Raw genomic sequence first — 19,518 nt, 5'->3', positions numbered from 1 at the left:
ATATCACATTTACAAAAGTATTCAGACTCATTACTCAGCACTTTGTTGAAGCACCTTTGTGCTTGGCACACCTGTATTTGGAGAGTTTCTCCCATTCTTCTCTGCAGTTCCTCTCAAGCTCTGTTAGTTTGAATGGGAAGCGTTGCTGCACAGCTATTTTCAAGTCTCTCCAGAGATGTTAGATTGGGTTCAAGTCCGGGCTCTGGCTGTGCCACTCAAGGACATTCAGACACTTGTCCCAAAGCGACTTCTGCGTTGTCGTGGCTATGTGCTTAGGGTCGTCCCCCCATTGGAAGGTGAACCTTCGGCCCAGTCGGAGGTCCTAATCGCTCTGGAGCAGGTTTTCATCAAGGCTCTCACTGTACTTTGCTCCGTTCATCATTCCCTCGATCCTGACTAGTCTCCCTGTCCCTGCCGCTGAAAAACATGCCCACAGCATGATGCTGCCACCACCATGCTTCACTGTAGGGATGGTGCCAGATTTTCTCCAGACGTGACACTTAGCATTCAGGCCAAAGAGTGCAATCTGGATTTCAGACCAGAGTATCTTGTTTCTCATGGTTTGAGAGTCTTTAGGTGCTTTTTGTCAAACTTCAAGCGGGCTGTCATGTGTCTTTTACTAAGGAGAGGGTTACGTCTGGCCACTCTACAATAACATGCCTGATTGGTGGTGTGCAGCAGAGATGTTTCTCCATCTCCACAGAGGAACTCCGGAGCTCTGTCAGAATGACCATGGGGTTCTTGGTCACCTGCCTGACCAAGGCCCTTCTCCCCCGATCGCTCTGTTTGGCTGGGCGTCCAGCTCTAGGAATTGTCTTGGTGGTTTGAAACATCTTCAATTTAAGAATGATGGAGGCCACTGCGTTCTTGGGGACCTTCAATGTAGCAGAAATGTTTTGGTACTTTTCCCCAGATCTGTGCCTCGACACAATCCTGTCTCAGAGCTCAACAGATAATTCCTTTGACGTCATGGCTTGGTTTTTGCTGACATGCACTGTCAACTGTGGGACCTTATATAGACAGGTGTGTGCCTTTTCAAATGACGTCCAAATCCATTGAATTTACCACAGGTGGACTCCAGTTAAGTTGTAGAAACACCAAGGATGATCAATGGAAACAGGATGCACCTGAGCTCAATTTCAAGTCACATAGCAAACCCGCTGAATATTATGCAAATAAGGTAACTTGGTTTTTTTTTGCAAAAAGGTCTAAAAACCTGTTTTCGTCTTGTCATTATAGGGTATTTATTGTGTGTGGTTTGATGAGGGAGAAAAATATTTTAATCAATTTTAGAATACAGCTGCAACTTAAAATGTGGGAAAAGTCTAGGGGTCTGAATACTTTGTGAAGGCACTGTACATACTTATTTTGCCATAACCTTACCAATGTTTCAGGAAAAATGATAAATGACTCCTTATCAAACCACATTTACTGAATCATGATTTACTTGTATTGATGGAGGCGTGTTGGAATTCAAGTTGATATTTCTAAGTTGCGCTTTAATTTATTAGCAACAAATATTGTATGACGGCACGAGTAAAGACAAACAGGAGATATTTGATAAACATAATTGTTCTTGTAAAAGTGTGTGGCACTGGCAATGTGACTGAATTAATTGGTTCAGCACTGTCATGTAAGCTCATGCTGAAATAAAATGGAGAATTGTTTGATCTGAAGGCAAGACATGGACAGACAGATGAACTGTGACATTGCAGCCAATCTTGTGCTGTTGTCCAAAAAAGTTATTTTATTACACAAGCTAGGTTTCCATCTACTTGTCGACACATTTTCAATCAAATGATACAGATTTAGTTTTGTCAACATTTAAGAAAGTCCACAGACAATTTGCTATTTCCATCAGGCTCATCATGAGTTTTTTTTTTATCCGACAGGTACTTGACTTGTTTAAAAATGGTTGGATGGAAACATGGTTAGTCTATTCTTGATACCGAAAATAGTAACTCACCAGATGCAGTTCCATCGGATCCAAATGGGATGGACACTTTTGCCGGCTGCCGAGCACTAGCCTTGCTCTGATTGTTTTTCTTGACCTGCTTCTCAGTGGGCGGCTCATTTTCATTGGCGGCTGCGGGTTTGGGTGGTCCCACACTAGTGGTGGTGTCTCTCTGAATGGCAGGCTTCTGCTGGGAGATTTTAGGGCCAGTGGGAACGTATTTAGCATGGGCCTGGGCTTTGGCCAGCTGTTCTGAGAGCAGTGTGGTGGCCACATTTTGCCCACTGCTGTCCAGTTGAAGTCCGTAGCCTCGCTCTGTGATGAAGAGGACACGTGCATGGAGCTGCTGGCCCACACACAGGGCCTGGAAGCGGACTATAGACTCAGCACTCCACTGGGGGCTCAGAGGCTCAACACCTACAGGGATTGGGGGAAGACTATTTTATAGTCATGACTTGCTATCTTTTTCCACATTGACATTTGCAACAGTTTCTCACCATATTCGTATGAGCAGGTTTGAAAACAATTACAATTTTATGAATGAGGATATCATGAACAAAATCCCCCAAATCCTGCAAATACAAACATGTACATACAATCTTCTCTTTGTGCAGGTTAAAAATGTTCTGTATTTACTTCACTGTATTAACTTTTTTTACTGCTCTAGTTGTTATTATTGTGCAAGACCGGGTTAAAAATGTTAACTTTTTTTACTGGATAACATTAATAATTGACATGGTCCGCACTGCGCAGAACAGTAATAATGATCACTTTAGTATCACCGTGAATCATTGTAATGGTTGTTAGTGTCAATTAAGTCAGTAAGTTATGGGCTGCCAACTGGAGATTTGACATGAATTAAAATGTAATTCATTCACACACACAGTAATGGTTAATGTATAACACCGGTTAGTGTTATAACTTACCGGATAACGTAATAAAACATGAGATAATGTAATAACCTTTCACTTTACCTTATAAGTTATGCTACCACAGGTTTTTGTTACGTTATCATGGGAGTAACAACTTGATGAATAACATTGTTTTTAACTGAACATGTAGCTAATAACATCGCAAAAGCTATGTTTATGTATTACTCTGTTTGTGCCAAATCGCATCTGCTCTATGTGGGGGTTGTAACCAATAGGGTCCATCTGCGTTGTCATCTCTCAGAGCAGTCAAACCTGTGTCTCTCTCTCTCAAAATGGTTTCAAGAAGTCATCTTTATCTCAGGGGAGTGTAAAACAAGGTTCCTCAACATGCAGGTGAGGTTCAAACCTTTGACCACCCCCTCCTAGCGGACACCCATCCGGGCACAGACTGGATTCAAAACTAGCTCTCAAGCAAGGTTACTCATCATGATACAGAGCCTGTTGTGGGTCTGGCGTGTCAGGGTTTGGGTACTGTGACATCAAAGACAAGCTCCGGTTGCACAATGGCCAAGTAAAGAAGTGTTAGTGTTATTTTGAAAATCTCTTTCCACTAGACCGGGTTCAGTGTGCGCTTGTGAGTTTCTATTTATGAGCATTCAGTTACTTTTTGGTGTGTGTGTATGATTGTGCACATTTCAATGTGTGCTTGCGAGTGTGTTTCTATAGAAGTATTCCGGGAAGATGTGCATGAGTTTGTGTTTGTAACTAGCAGTATTATGCATCAAATTGAAAGTAGTAATACATAAAAACATTCATCAAAAAAGTTGTTAATCACCTGACAACCACCGGATAATGTAACAACTTATTACATAAAAAACCTGTAAAGTTTGACAATGTAGAAAAGTTACTACTTTAACCGTCACACACACCTGCTAGCCAGCAGCGGATAGCCAGGAAGTGGTGTTTGAGGAGCTCGGGTGTGATCGCTCTGAGGTGGGCTGGTTCGACATCACTGGTGTTGCCATAGTCCACAAAATATACCCGGGCTTTACTGCCAGCCCACACACCCTGCACCATACCACGGTACCATGCCCCATCACCTGTGGAGGGAGAGCACACACACCAGTATTAATTAACCATAATATGCAGTTTCCGACTACATTCACTGCACCAGTGGGAGTAAGACAGCGGGCCTTTGAGTCCTTGGTGATATTTTTACCACCCCATATAGTATGATAGATATTCAGTTCCGAGTGGCGTTCGATAAATCTCGTAGTTTGTTCTTACCAGAGAATAGAGCGCAGCAGGGCTCACCCACACTAGGGGTGAAAGGGGTGATGTCTGCCTCACAGTGCCGCTTCAGCTCAGCCCCCAGCTCCGCTAGAACCTGCAGGTCTTACAACACAAACAGATATCGCTGATGAAGCAATGTCAATTACAGTGAAAACAGGGAATGTAACACATAAAAAAGGTGAATATAATATGTACCATATTTAACCGTGTCTAACATTAAACTATTTCAAATACTTTTCTGAGTGTTCATATAGGGAAATCAGTCAATTTAAATACATTCAGTAGGCCCTAATACATGGATTCACGACCGGAAATACAGATTTGCATCTGTTGGTCACATAACTTTAAAAAAAGTAGGGGCGTAGATCAGAAAACCAGTCAGTATCTGGTGTGACCACCATTTGCCTGATGCAGTGCTGTTGATTGTGGCCTGTGGTCCCACTCCTCTTCAATGGCTGTGCAAAGTTTCTGGATATTGCCAAGAACTCGAACAAGCGGTCGTACACATCTATCAAGAGCATCCCAACATGCTCAATGGGTGACGTGTGGTGTGTATTGCAGGCCATGGAAGAACTGGGAAATTGTGTACAGATCCTTGCGACATGGGATTGTGCATTATCATGCTGAAACATGAGGTGATGGCAGCGGACGAATGGCACGACAATGTGCCTCGTCACGGCATCTCTGTGCATTCAAATTGCCATCGATAAAATGCAATTGCATCCGTAGCTTATGCCTGCCCATACCATAACACCACCGAAACCATGGGCACTACTCACATTGTTGAAATCAACAAACCACTCGCCCACACAAAGCCATACACAGTGTCTGCCATCTGCCCGGTATAGTTGAAACCGTGATACATCCGTGAAAACACTTCTCCACCGTACCAGTAGTCATCGAAGGAGAGCATTTCCCACTGAAGTCAGTTACGACGCCGAACTGAAGTCAAGACCCTGGTGAGGTTGACGAGCAAGCAGATGAGCTTCCCTGAGACCGTTTGCACAGAAATTCTTCAAATTCTTTGTGCAAATCCAGAGTTTTAATCTGATGTCCTGGTGGCTGGTCTCAGACTACAGCGCAAATGAAGCCAGTCCAGGTCCTACACATCCGGCGTGGTTACACATGGTCTGCGGTTGAGGCCGGTTGGTGGTACTGCCAAATTCTCTAAAACGACATTGGAGGCAACTCATGGTAGAGAAATGAACATTCGATCTGGCAACAGCTCTGGTGGCCAAATGCACGCGCCCTCAAAACTTGAGACATCTTTGGCATTGTGTTGTGACCAAACTGCACACTTTAGGGTGTCCTTTTGTTGTCCACAGCACAAGGTGCACCTGTGCAATGAATGACCATGCTGTTTAATCAGCTTATCGATATGCCACACTTGTCAGGTGGATGGATTATCTTGGCAAAGGAGAAATGCTCACTAACAGGAATGTAAACAGATTTGTGCACAACATTTGAGAGAAGTAAGCTTTTAGTACATATAGAACATGTCAGGAATCTTTTACTTCAGGTCATGAAAAGCTTGTGACCAACACTTCACCTGTTGCTTTTATACTTATGTTCAGTGTACACTGCAATTGTATGTAGTGGTATAGAAGCAAAGTTTTAACTCAAAATATCATCACTTAAGAAACAATATGTCATTGGAAATGCATTCTGAGGTGAGGCTCCCACAGCGTCTTTTATTTTGTACCCCTTTTACTCCATTACGTGGTATCCAATTGGTAGTTACAGTCTTGTCTCATCGCTGCAACTCCCATACGGACTCGGAAGAGGCGACGGTTGAGCTCTGCGCGTCCTCCGAAACACAACCCAACCAAGCCGCACTGCTTCTTGACATAATGCCCACTTAGCACAGAAGCCAACCACACCAATGTGTGGGGGGAAACACTGCATCTGGCAACCGTGTCAGCGTGCACTGCGCCTGGCCTGCCACAAGAGTTGCTAGTGCGCGATGGGACAAGGACATCCATGCCGGCCAAACCCTGGGCCAATCGTGCGCCGCCCCATGGGTCTTCCGGTCGCGGCTGGCTGCGACAGAGCCTGAACTCGATCCAAGAATCTCCAGTGACACAGCTATCAAATCGAATTGTATTTGTCACATACACATGGTTAGCAGATGTTATTGCGAGTGCAGCGAAATTCTTGTGCTTCTAGTTCCGACAGATTACTTGTTAGATAATACTGCACTAACAAATTCACACGACTACCTTTACAAATGTAAAGGGATGTATAAGAATATGTACATATAAATATATGGATGGGCCATGGCCGTGCAGCATAGACAAGATGCAGTAGATGGTATAGAATACAGAATATAAACACGAGCTGAGTAATGTAGGATGTAAAGATTATTAAAGTGGCCAGAGATTTGAGTCTGTATGTTGGCAGCAGCGGCAGGGTAGCCTAGTGGTTAGAGCGTTGGACTAATAACCGGAAGGTTGCGAGTTCAAACCCCCGAGCTGACAAGGTAAACATCTGTCGTTCTGCCCCTGAACAGGCAGTTGAAAATAAGAATTTGTTCTTAACTGACTTGCCTGGTAAAATTAAATAAAAGTAATAAGCCACTGTTAGTGATGGCTGTTTAACAGTCTGACGGCCTTCAGATTGAAAAATGTCTTCAGTCTCTCGGTCCCAGCTTTGTACGTACCTGTACTGACCTAACCTTCTGGATGATTTGGGGGTGAACAGGCAGTGGCTCAGGTAGTAGTTGTCCTTGATGATATTTTTGTCCTTCCTGTGACATCGGGTGCTGTAGGTGTCCTGGAGGGCAGGTAGTTTGCCCCCGATGATCCGTTGCTCAGACCGCACCAATCTCTGGAGAGCCTTGCGGTTGTGGGCAGAGCAGTTGCCGTACCAGGCGGTGATACAACCCGACATGATCCTCTCAATTGTGCAGCTGTAAAGATTTGTGAGTGTTTATGGTGACAAGTCAAATTTCATCAGCATCCCGAGGTTGAAGAGGCTCTGTTGTGCCTTCGTCACCATGCTGTCTGTGTGGGTGGACCATTTCAGTTTGTCCGTGATGTTAGTAGTAGTAGTAGCTGAGGAACTTTACACCTTCTCCACTACTGTCCCGTCGATGTGGATGGGGGGATGCTCCCTCTGCTGTTTCCTGAAGCCTACGATCATCTCCTTTCTTTTGTTGACGTTGAGTGAGAGGTTGTTTGCCTGATTGAATATGTCTGTAAACACACCACCCAGCTGATCTGCGCATGCGCCAAGAACGTGGCTAGGGATGCTGCCTGGGCCAGAAGCCTTGCGAGGTTTAACACGTTTAAACGTTTTACTCACGTTGGCCAGGGAGAAGGAGAGCCCACAGGCTTTGGTAGCAGGCCGTGTCTGTGGCACTGTATTGTCCTCAAACCAAGCAAAGAAGTTGGTTAATTTGTCTGGGGGCAAGACAATGTCCATGACGGGGCTGGTTTTCATTTTGTAATCCGTGATTGGCTGTAGACCCTGCCACATACGTCTCGAGTTTAAGCCGTTGAATTGCGACTACTTTGTCTCTATACTGACGCTTTGCTCTTTTGATTGCCTTGGAGGAAATAGCTCCACTGTTTGTATTCGGTCATGTTTCCAGTCGCCTTGCCATGATTACAAGAGGTGATTCACGCAATGCTGCCATCAATCCACAGTCTCTGGTTAGGGAAGGTAAAATAGTCACAGCGGCTAAAACATCACCGATGCACTTGTTAATAAACTCGATCACAGAGAATGCGTAATTTAGGAAGCCTTGTTCTCAGATTAGCTTTGTTAAAATCCCCAGCTACAATAAATGCAGCCTCAGCATGTATGGTTTCTGGCTTACATAGCTAGCACTGCCTTAGACCAGTGCGTCACTCGGGAGACCTACGCTCCCTAATTCTAATCTAGTAAAATCTCACTCCTACTGTGAGATGTTTAGAATGCCTGTACCTTCTTGGTTATATTTGTAGCAGTAGAACTCTCCAGGATTCTCCATCACACTGACCACCAGTGCCACCATCTGGCCCTCAGTAGGAAGCTCAGCACATGTCCACTGTAGCTTCTCTGCCACAGCAGGCTTGGCCACTGCGAGACAAAGAAATGGAATAGCAAGGGTGAGATACTCCCATACAACTAAAAGGCCCCTAATTTTGAGAAAAACAGTATACAAATGCAAGATATCACCGTCATCATTGTGGACACGCTTCAAAACTAGAAAAGTTCACCTAGCTTTGATCAATGGCCTTTTCAACAACATAACCTTCATGCCAAACTATTGACACACTATGCAATCTATAGCCTGTCTAGCCAACCGGTTTGTTGTAGCAAAGCGTATCACATTCTTTTTTCATACATAATGTGCAGGGACATGCAGCAGGTATCAGTATTTGCTTTCTCAAATGGGAGCCATACATTCATCAGAATTTCACTCAGCTTGACCTGGCTGATAGCAACAGTATCTAACTGGAAGGGTCCCTTCTTAGACCAGGCAACTTTAAAGAATCTCTACGAGTACCTCTTTAGCGCGGCGGTAAGGCCCACGGCTCCCACAACAACGCATGTACAGTTCCCACACATGTGGAAACAAACATGTAAATGCACTTTTTTCCCCCAATAATGATGTCAGCAAAAGACTACAGTTAAGAACGTTGGGCCAGTAACTGAAAGGTCGCTAGCTCCAATCCCCGAGCCAACTAGGTGGAAAAAATTATCTGCCAATGTGTTCTTGAGCAAGGCATTTAACCCTAATTACTTGTGTAAATCGCTCTGGATAAAAGAGTCTGCTAAATTAATAATTAAATGTAAAATGTAAAACACCCGTTACTGCCATTTCCTGAAACCTAGGTCTTGGGATGGCCGGTATATGGTATTTTACTATATCCCGGTGTTGATCTACACACCAGGGTGGATTTTTATTGTACCTTCTATAATGATAAGTGTGCTTGCTGAAAGCGTATGATCAAGCTGAAACTTTAGAAAGTGTTCATATTATTGGGGGTTCAGCAGCGAAGCCCAATTGTATTAGTTGGCAAATACTTTTTCCAGTTCCGCCAATTTGATTAATAAAATGCTAATTCCCTTAAGACCTAGAAGGATGCAAATGTGCATGATTGTATAAAAGGCCATGGGTCACACGCTCTCATGTAATGCCATTTATTAGTATTGGATAGAAAACACTGAAGTTTCTAAAACTGTTTGAATGATGTCTGTGAGTATAACAGAACTCAAATGGCAGGCAAAAACCTGAGAAAAAATCCAAACAGTAAGTGGGAAATCTGAGGTTGGTCGATTATATCACCGGATGTTTTTGGAACTAGTGAACGTAGCGCCAATGTATTCTGAGATTTTTTTAAATATAAATATGAACTTTATCATACACATACAGTGGGGCAAAAAAGTATTTAGTCAGCCACCAATTGTGCAAGTTCTCCCACTTAAAAAGATGAGTGGCCTGTAATTTTCATCATAGGTACACTTCAACTATGACAGACAAAATGAGGGGGAAAAATCCAGAAAATCACATTGTAGGATTTTTAATGGAAGTTCATGTTTCTAGGTCTCAGCTTGTGGAGCGTTATAACTTTTTAGAGCTGCAATCCCGTTAACGGGATCGATATGACAACAGCCAGTGAAAGTGCAGGGCGCCAAATTCAAAACAACAGAAATCTTGATGGCTCCCAGAGTGATTCTCGCGTAAAATACAGAGGTAGCCATTATTCCAATCGGTCCTACTGAAAAACCAATTGTCCCGGTGGATATATTATCGAATAGATATTTGAAAAACACCTTGATGATTGATTATAAACAACGTTTGCCATGTTTCTGTCGATATTATGGAGCTAATTTGGAATATTTTTGGGCGTTTTCGTGACTGCAATTTCCGGGCGATTTCTCAGCCAAACGTGAAGAACAAACGGAGCTATTTCGCCAACAAAAATAATATTTTGGGAGAAAAGGAACATTGGCTATCTAACTGGGAGTCTCGTGAGTGAAAACATCCGAAGCTTATCAAAAGGTAAACGATTTAATTTGATTGCTTTTCTGATTTCCGTGACCAAGTTACCTGCTGCTAGCTGGACAAAATGCTATGCTAGGCTATCGATAAACTTACACAAATGCTTGTCTAGCTTTGGCTGTAAAGCATATTTTGAAAATCTGAGATGACAGGGTGATTAACAAAAGGCTAAGCTGTGTCTCAATATATTTCACTTGTGATTTCATGAATATAAATATTTATGTCCGTTGCGTTATGCTAATTAGTCAGTCGATGATTACGCTGGATGGGGAGTTGGAGGTTAAATTCTTCTCACGTCCGGATGAAAAGCGTGCCTGCTCTTCAGGCCCAGATGCTAGGATATGCATATTAAACTGAGTAAACTGCCTGCTCTTCAGGCCCAGATGCTAGGATATGCATATTAAACTGAGTAAACTGCCTGCTCTTCAGGCCCAGATGCTAGGATATGCATATTAAACTGAGTAAACTGCCTGCTCTTCAGGCCCAGATGCTAGGATATGCATATTAAACTGAGTAAACTGCCTGCTCTTCAGGCCCAGATGCTAGGATATGCATATTAAACAGAGTAAACTGCCTGCTCTTCAGGCCCAGATGCTAGGATATGCATATTAAACAGAGTAAACTGCCTGCTCTTCAGGCCCAGATGCTAGGATATGCATATTAAACAGAGTAAACTGCCTGCTCTTCAGGCCCAGATGCTAGGATATGCATATTAAACAGAGTAAACTGCCTGCTCTTCAGGCCCAGATGCTAGGATATGCATATTAAACAGAGTAAACTGCCTGCTCTTCAGGCCCAGATGCTAGGATATGCATATTAAACAGAGTAAACTGCCTGCTCTTCAGGCCCAGATGCTAGGATATGCATATTAAACAGAGTAAACTGCCTGCTCTTCAGGCCCAGATGCTAGGATATGCATATTAAACAGAGTAAACTGCCTGCTCTTCAGGCCCAGATGCTAGGATATGCATATTAAACAGAGTAAACTGCCTGCTCTTCAGGCCCAGATGCTAGGATATGCATATTAAAGAGAGTAAACTGCCTGTTCTTCAGGCCCAGATGCTAGGATATGCATATTAAACAGAGTAAACTGCCTGCTCTTCAGGCCCAGATGCTAGGATATGCATATTAAACAGAGTAAACTGCCTGCTCTTCAGGCCCAGATGCTAGGATATGCATATTAAACAGAGTAAACTGCCTGCTCTTCAGGCCCAGATGCTAGGATATGCATATTAAACAGAGTAAACTGCCTGCTCTTCAGGCCCAGATGCTAGGATATGCATATTAAACAGAGTAAACTGCCTGCTCTTCAGGCCCAGATGCTAGGATATGCATATTAAACAGAGTAAACTGCCTGCTCTTCAGGCCCAGATGCTAGGATATGCATATTAAACAGAGTAAACTGCCTGCTCTTCAGGCCCAGATGCTAGGATATGCATATTAAACAGAGTAAACTGCCTGCTCTTCAGGCCCAGATGCTAGGATATGCATATTAAACAGAGTAAACTGCCTGCTCTTCAGGCCCAGATGCTAGGATATGCATATTAAACAGAGTAAACTGCCTGCTCTTCAGGCCCAGATGCTAGGATATGCATATTAAACAGAGTAAACTGCCTGCTCTTCAGGCCCAGATGCTAGGATATGCATATTAAACAGAGTAAACTGCCTGCTCTTCAGGCCCAGATGCTAGGATATGCATATTAAACAGAGTAAACTGCCTGCTCTTCAGGCCCAGATGCTAGGATATGCATATTAAACAGAGTAAACTGCCTGCTCTTCAGGCCCAGATGCTAGGATATGCATATTAAACAGAGTAAACTGCCTGCTCTTCAGGCCCAGATGCTAGGATATGCATATTAAACAGAGTAAACTGCCTGCTCTTCAGGCCCAGATGCTAGGATATGCATATTAAACTGAGTAAACTGCCTGCTCTTCAGGCCCAGATGCTAGGATATGCATATTAAACTGAGTAAACTGCCTGCTCTTCAGGCCCAGATGCTAGGATATGCATATTAAACAGAGTAAACTGCCTGCTCTTCAGGCCCAGATGCTAGGATATGCATATTAAACAGAGTAAACTGCCTGCTCTTCAGGCCCAGATGCTAGGATATGCATATTAAACTGAGTAAACTGCCTGCTCTTCAGGCCCAGATGCTAGGATATGCATATTAAACTGAGTAAACTGCCTGCTCTTCAGGCCCAGATGCTAGGATATGCATATTAAACAGAGTAAACTGCCTGCTCTTCAGGCCCAGATGCTAGGATATGCATATTAAACTGAGTAAACTGCCTGCTCTTCAGGCCCAGATGCTAGGATATGCATATTAAACTGAGTAAACTGCCTGCTCTTCAGGCCCAGATGCTACGATATGCATATTAAACAGAGTAAACTGCCTGCTCTTCAGGCCCAGATGCTAGGATATGCATATTAAACAGAGTAAACTGCCTGCTCTTCAGGCCCAGATGCTAGGATATGCATATTAAACAGAGTAAACTGCCTGCTCTTCAGGCCCAGATGCTAGGATATGCATATTAAACAGAGTAAACTGCCTGCTCTTCAGGCCCAGATGCTAGGATATGCATATTAAACAGAGTAAACTGCCTGCTCTTCAGGCCCAGATGCTAGGATATGCATATTAAACAGAGTAAACTGCCTGCTCTTCAGGCCCAGATGCTAGGATATGCATATTAAACAGAGTAAACTGCCTTTTCTTCAGGCCCAGATGCTAGGATATGCATATTAAACAGAGTAAACTGCCTGCTCTTCAGGCCCAGATGCTAGGATATGCATATTAAACAGAGTAAACTGCCTGCTCTTCAGGCCCAGATGCTAGGATATGCATATTAAACAGAGTAAACTGCCTGCTCTTCAGGCCCAGATGCTAGGATATGGATATTAAACTGAGTAAACTGCCTGCTCTTCAGGCCCAGATGCTAGGATATGCATATTAAACAGAGTAAACTGCCTGCTCTTCAGGCCCAGATGCTAGGATATGCATATTATTAGTATATTTGGATAGAAAGTTTCTAAAGCTGTTTGAATGATGTCTGACTATAACATAACTCATATGGCAGGTGGAAACCTGAGAAAAATCCAACCAGGAAGTGGGAAATCTGAGGTTTGTAGTTTTTCAAGTGATTGCCTATCCAATATACAGTGTAAATGGGGTCAGATTGCACTTCCTACGGCTTCCACTAGATGTCAACAGTCTTTAGAATGTTGTTTCAGGCTTCTACTGTGAAAGGGGAGCGAATAAGAGCTGTTTCAACCAGTGGTCTGGCTGAAAGCCTTGAGTTGTTGATCGCGCACGGCCGTGAGCGCGAGCTCCGTTCCCTTTCATTTCTAATGACAAAGGAATTGTCCGGTTGGAATATTATCGAAGATTTATGATAAAAACATCCTAAAGATTGATTCTATACATCGTTTGACATGTATCTACAAACTGTAAACGAACTTATTTGACTTTGTCTGGACTTAGTGCCCAAGCCTTTGCATTTGGATTACTGGACTAAACACGCAAACAAAAAGGAGGTATTTGGACATAAAGATTAACTTTATCATCTAACATTGAGACCTGGGAGTGCCATCAGATGAACATCAAAGGTAAGTGATTAATTTGAATGCTATTTCTGACTTTTGTGACACCTCTCCTTGGTTGGAAAATGGCTGAATGGTCTTGGGGCTGCCCTAACATAATAGCATGGTGTGCTTTTGCCGCCTTTTCGAAATCTGACACAGTGGTTGCATTAAGGAGAAGTTTATCTTTAATCGTATGTATAACACTTGTATCTTAGATCAATGTTTATGATGAGTATTTCTGTAATTTGATGTGGCTCACTGCACTTTCACCAGATATTTGTTTGAGACATAGCATTTCTGAACATAACGCGCCAATTTCAAATGAGGTTTTTGGACATAAAGATTAACTTTATCGAACAAAACACATTTATTGTGTAACATGAAGTCCTGGGAGTGCCATCAGATGAAGATCAACGGTTAGTGATTAATTTAAATCGCTATTTTTGACTTTTGTGAGGGCTCTCCTTGGCTGGAAAATGCCGTAAAGCCGATTTCAAATCGGACTCTGTGGCTGGAAGTTTATCTTTAAAATTGTGTAAAATACTTGTATGTTTGAGGAATTTTTATTATGGAATTTCTGTTGTTTTGAATTTGGCGCCCTGCAATTTCACTGGCTGTGGGACGCTAGCGTCCCACATATCCCAGAGAAATTAACAGCAGGTGCGCAACCTCTAATAAGGAAGTCAAGGTTCTGCTCGCCCGAGTTCAAATACCTTATGATTAGCTATAGACCTTATGATTTACAAACCGATGCTGGCATTAAGACAACACTCAACAAGCTGTATAGAGCCATATGCAAACAAGAAAAGGCTCATCCAGAGGCGGCGCTCCTAGTGGACGGTGATTTTTATGCAGGGATACTGAAATGAGTCTTACCTCAATGCTACCAGCATGTTACCTGTGCAACTAGAGGCAAAAAAAACTCTAGATCACCTTTACTCCACAGAGATACAAAACTATCCTTAACCCTCCATTTGGCAAATCTAACAATAACTCTATCCTCCTGATTCCTGTCACCTTCCAACACGACAAAGACCCAAAGCACAGAGCCAAGACAATGCAGGAGTGGCTTCGGGACAAGTCTCTGAATGTCCTTGAGTGGCCCAGCCATAGCCCTGACTTGAACCCGATTGAACATCTCTGGAGAGACCTGAAAAAAGCTGTGCAGCGACACTCCCCATCCAACCTGACAGAGCTTGAGAGGATCTGCAGAGAAGAATGGGAGAAACAGGGTTAATCGTCTGAATACTTATGTAAATGTGGGGAGGAACGGAGCCGGATGTGGCTATTTTGTTTATTTTTCTAATTGTTAAACTAATTTTGTACATGATGTTGCTGCTACCGTCTATTATGGCCAAAAAGAGCTTCTGGACATCAGAACAGCGATTACTCACCTTGAACTGGACAAAGATTTTTTCTTTAATGAGTCCGACGCGAAGAATATAGCGCTTTTTCAAGACAGGGCTCAAATCCCTGTCATTCGCAAGAAGTAAAGGAGAAAACGGGGGCGTAGGTCAGGGTGCTTCGTGAGAATTCGGAGGCGAGTGTGTAAACTACCATCAGTACTATTGGCCAACGTGCAATCATTGGAAAATAAACTTGAAGATCTACGATTAAAACTATCCTATCAAAGGGACATTAAAAACTGTAATATCTTACGTTTCAGAGTCGTGGTTGAACGAAGACAGATAATATAGAGCTTGCTGGGTTTTCCGTGCATTGGCAGGACATAGCAGCTACGTCTGTAAAGACAAGGGGTGTGGCTTGTGTCAATAACAGCTGGAGCATGATGTCTAATATTAAAGATGTATTTAATATGAGGTAGAGTACCTCATGATAAGCTGTAGACCACACTATCTACCAAGAAAGTTCTATGCTGACAATAAGACCGCACTCAATGAGCTGTATAAGGCCATACGCAAACAAGAATATGCTAATCCAGAAGCTGCACTCCTAGTGGCCGGGGACTTTAATGCAGGGAAACTTAAATCTGTTTTACCTAATTTCTACAAACATGTCACATCTGCAACCAGAGAGAGAAAATATTAATAAATAAAAACTCTAGATCACCTGTACTCCACACACACACATATACAAAGCTATCCCACGACCCTCCATTTGGCTAATCTGACCATAAATCTATCCTCCTGATTCCTGGTTACAAGCAAAAACTAACACAGGAGTTAAGAGTGAATCGCTCAATACGGAAGTAAATCAGATGACACGGATGCTACAGGACTGTTTTGCTATGCATAGTCACTTTACTCCTACCTACATGTACAAATCACCTCAACCTGTACCCCCACACATTGACTAACGGTAACCCCTGTATATAGCCCCGTTATTGTTATTTTATTGTGTGTTACTTTTTATTTTATAAATATTTTCTTAACTATTTCTTGAACTGCATTCTTGTTATGGGCTTGTAAAAGTAAGGATTTCACCTGTTGTATTCGGCCCTAGTGACAAATACAATTTGATTTGATCTCTTAAAATCAGTTTTTTGCTTTGTCATTATGGGGTATTGTGTGTCGATTTAAAACAAACAATTTAATACAATTTAGAATAAGGCTGGAACTTAACAAAATGTGGAAAATGTCAAGGGGCCTGAATACTTTCCAAATGCACTGTATGAGAGGCCTGTGTTCACCATAGTCCTTATTTTCAGCATTGATCCAAAACCCCCCCAAAAAACATTTCCCCATAGGCTTTGACCAACGAGCCATGGCGGAGTTAGGCTCTGTTTCACAATTTTGACTTTGTTATGCATTTAAATAGTTGAATGAGTGATAACACATTTAGGTGACGACTAAACCAGACATGGTTTTTCCATTGGGATTTGGTTGTGCTTTTAGATGGTTGAAAGCATAGTGATGACACATTGGAAATTCAAACTTATTGATCAACCTAATATCACCCAATTGTCCATGTTGAAATTACATGGTGTGCCCAATGGGCCACTACAAAACATTTCCTAAATTCTGGACCTAGGTTGAATCTGGTAACGAATGTTTGTGGCTGTTGAACAAGTTGAGGAGACTAAATTACTTGGTGTTACCTTAGATTGTAAACTCATGGTCAAAACAAATCGATTCAATAGTTCTAAAGATGTGGAGAGGTCGGTCCGTAATAAAGAGATGCTTTGCTTTTCTGACACCACACTCCAAAAAGCAAGTCGTACAGGCTTTAGTTTGGTCTCATTTCGATTATTGTCTAGTGTTACGGCTTTCTAGTGGTGAAGGAGAGTCGGACCAAACTGCAGCGTGTCGATTGCGATCCATGTTTATTTAAACAAACGTAAACACGACTAAACACGAACACTACAAAAACAATAAACGAAACAAAAACAGCCTAGACTTGTGTCAACTAACACAAGGACATCAAGACACTCACCCACGACAAACTCAAAGAATATGGCTGCCTAAATATGGTTCCCAATCAGAGACAACGATAAACACCTGCCTCTAATTGAGAACCACTCCAGACAGCCATAGACTTTGCTAGATAACCTACTACGCTACAATCCCAATACTAACACCAAAATCCCAAGACAAACACACCCCAATACAAAAACCCCATGCCACACCCTGGCCTGACCCAATACATGAAGATAAACACAAAATACTTTGACCAGGGCGTGACATCTAGTCATGTCTAGTCATGTGGTCGAGTGCTACCCTTATTGTATGGAACTTCCTTCCATTTCATTTTGCTCAAATAAACAGCAAACCTGGTTTCAAAAAACAGATAAAGCAACACCTCTCCCCTATTTGACCTAGTTAGATTGTGTGTATGTTTTAATAAGGAGGCTACGTGTGCCTATTTTAAATTGATGTAGTTCTGTCCTTGAACTGTTCTAGTCTATTAATATTCTGTATTATGTCATGTTTCATGTGGAACTCAGGAAGACTAACTAAATAAATATCAAATTCACCATTGGGCGTTTGTACCCAGGCGCAAATGTCTCTTTCTCCCCTCTAAATAAATGAGACCAAAGTTGATAATTGTACATGTGACTTCATGATTGAATTTCAATTTACTGAATGAAGACGGTGATATATATTGTTGCTTAATAAAGAAGGATCAAGCATGAGGTTGCCAATGCATTTACCCCACTGAGTTAATCATTAGCTGCTAGATCACAAACTCTTAACATGATCTTGTTACTAGTTAGCACCATATTGATGACTTTAATGCTAAATGAGTACAGCAGAAACACTGCCGTACAGGTTGGCAGGTCTGACTTCTAGTTACCATGAGATGATTCTGTCCAGGCTCCTTCCGCCTGCCCCTTCGTGGTGGGCTCTTCGTCCTGATGGTTGGAAGGCAAGGCATAACCTGTAGCGACCAGCATCTCAGCCACATTGCCCTGGGGGTCGCTGGCCTCGTCGATCATAGTCACCAGCGCCATACCCTCCCGCTCGCCCAGGATCTCTACCCGCAGGAATCGGTTGCACACCATCCGCCTGAGCATCAGCACAGTCTCCTCTGACCAGACCTCTGCTGTGGGACGCACTCCTATAGGGGGAGGGGTGGGATTGTGTGTGTAACAGGCAATACATTTTATTTTAATGTGATGAGTTTGTAAGTGATCAGGTTAACACCACCACTATCCCTAAAACACAATTTAATGCACTAGAGATTCCTTTGAGTTTGAGACGAAAAGGAAGGAATCAAAAGGCATGAAATGGCAATACATTTCTTTATTGCTATGAGGTTGTTATTGACACCTTGGACAAATGGAATGACACATGAATAGATGTCGCCAGAAAAGCAGAAATTCCAGATGAATCAATACATTGAATTGAACATGTAATAGGTCATACCTGCCAGGGCACAAGGGATGGCCTGCATTGGCAGGGCTAGGAGTTCAGAGCTGATGGAACACAGGCGACTCAGCTCCACCTCCTCTGAGTTGCCAAAGTCAATGTAGCCTACACACACCTTCTCTTCAGATGAGTAGGCCAGCACTTTGGCCCTGTACCACTGGTTGTCCTCTGGGAAGGTACACACGGAGAGAGATTGCCATAGAAAATTGCAAGATTGCATTATAATGCTTGTTTTATTCGACAGAACATTCTGTTAACTATTGTGTGTGTGTTCTACTGAGGATTGGCCTCTAGATAACACTGACAGAGGAGATGTACGATATCTTTGGGTGATAAAATCAAAAGAGCATTCCAGAAAACATGAACTAATGGTTCTGTTCTATGCCGTACCAGGGAGAGACGGCTCCAGTTTGGAGTAGGAGGGCCAGACACTGGTCTTTACAATGCAAACTGTTGACACAGCAGTAAATGTCTGCTATGTTTTATAGATATCTGTCATACAAATATTAACCTTTGTGAACTGTTCCTAAGATCTGTGGTTCGTCATGTCAGTTGAAAGGGGTGTATCTTGGCTATAAAAGATCTTTGTTGTCACGCCCTGGTCGAAGTATTGTGTGTTTATCTTCATTTATTTGGTCAGGCCAGGGTGTGGCATGGAGTTTTTGTATGTGGTGTGTTGGTATTGGGATTGTAGCTTAGTGCGGTGTTCTAGTTAAGTCTATGGCTGTCTGAAGTGGTTTTCAAGCAGAGGCAGGTGTTTATCGTTGTCTCTGATTGGCAACCATATTTAGGCAGCCATATTCTTTGAGTGTTTGGTGGGTGATTGTCCTTAGTGTCCTGATGTCCTTGTTCTGTGTTAGTTTACACTAGTTTAGGCTGTTTCGGTTTTAGTTACGTTTATTGTTTTGGTAGTGTTTGTGTTTAGTGTGTTTGTCATTAAACATGAATCATAATCTACGCGCCGGATTTTGTCCGATCCTTGCTACACCTCTTCGTCA

The 19,518-nt window shown here is 42.7% G+C and overlaps 1 protein-coding gene across 3 annotated transcripts in view; it reads right to left on the bottom strand.

Annotated features, from left to right (window-relative positions):
• tdrd1 (tudor domain containing 1) overlaps nucleotides 1-19,518 on the bottom strand; it is a 76,487-nt gene that overhangs the window by 14,222 nt on the left and 42,747 nt on the right. For all 3 annotated transcript variants that reach the window (XM_031805193.1, XM_031805192.1, XM_031805194.1), the window contains exons 14-19: nucleotides 18,518-18,688; nucleotides 17,946-18,209; nucleotides 8,047-8,181; nucleotides 4,114-4,221; nucleotides 3,756-3,926; nucleotides 1,967-2,371 (exon numbers count right to left, since the gene is read on the bottom strand). In XM_031805193.1, the coding sequence (XP_031661053.1) occupies nucleotides 1,967-2,371; nucleotides 3,756-3,926; nucleotides 4,114-4,221; nucleotides 8,047-8,181; nucleotides 17,946-18,209; nucleotides 18,518-18,688 (1,254 nt within the window). The remainder of the gene's footprint in view (nucleotides 1-1,966; nucleotides 2,372-3,755; nucleotides 3,927-4,113; nucleotides 4,222-8,046; nucleotides 8,182-17,945; nucleotides 18,210-18,517; nucleotides 18,689-19,518) is intronic.

The sequence above is a fragment of the Oncorhynchus kisutch genome, linkage group LG25, assembly GCF_002021735.2.
Source record: "Oncorhynchus kisutch isolate 150728-3 linkage group LG25, Okis_V2, whole genome shotgun sequence".
Lineage (NCBI taxonomy): Eukaryota > Metazoa > Chordata > Actinopteri > Salmoniformes > Salmonidae > Oncorhynchus > Oncorhynchus kisutch.
This window is presented reverse-complemented; position numbering and strand designations above follow the sequence as displayed.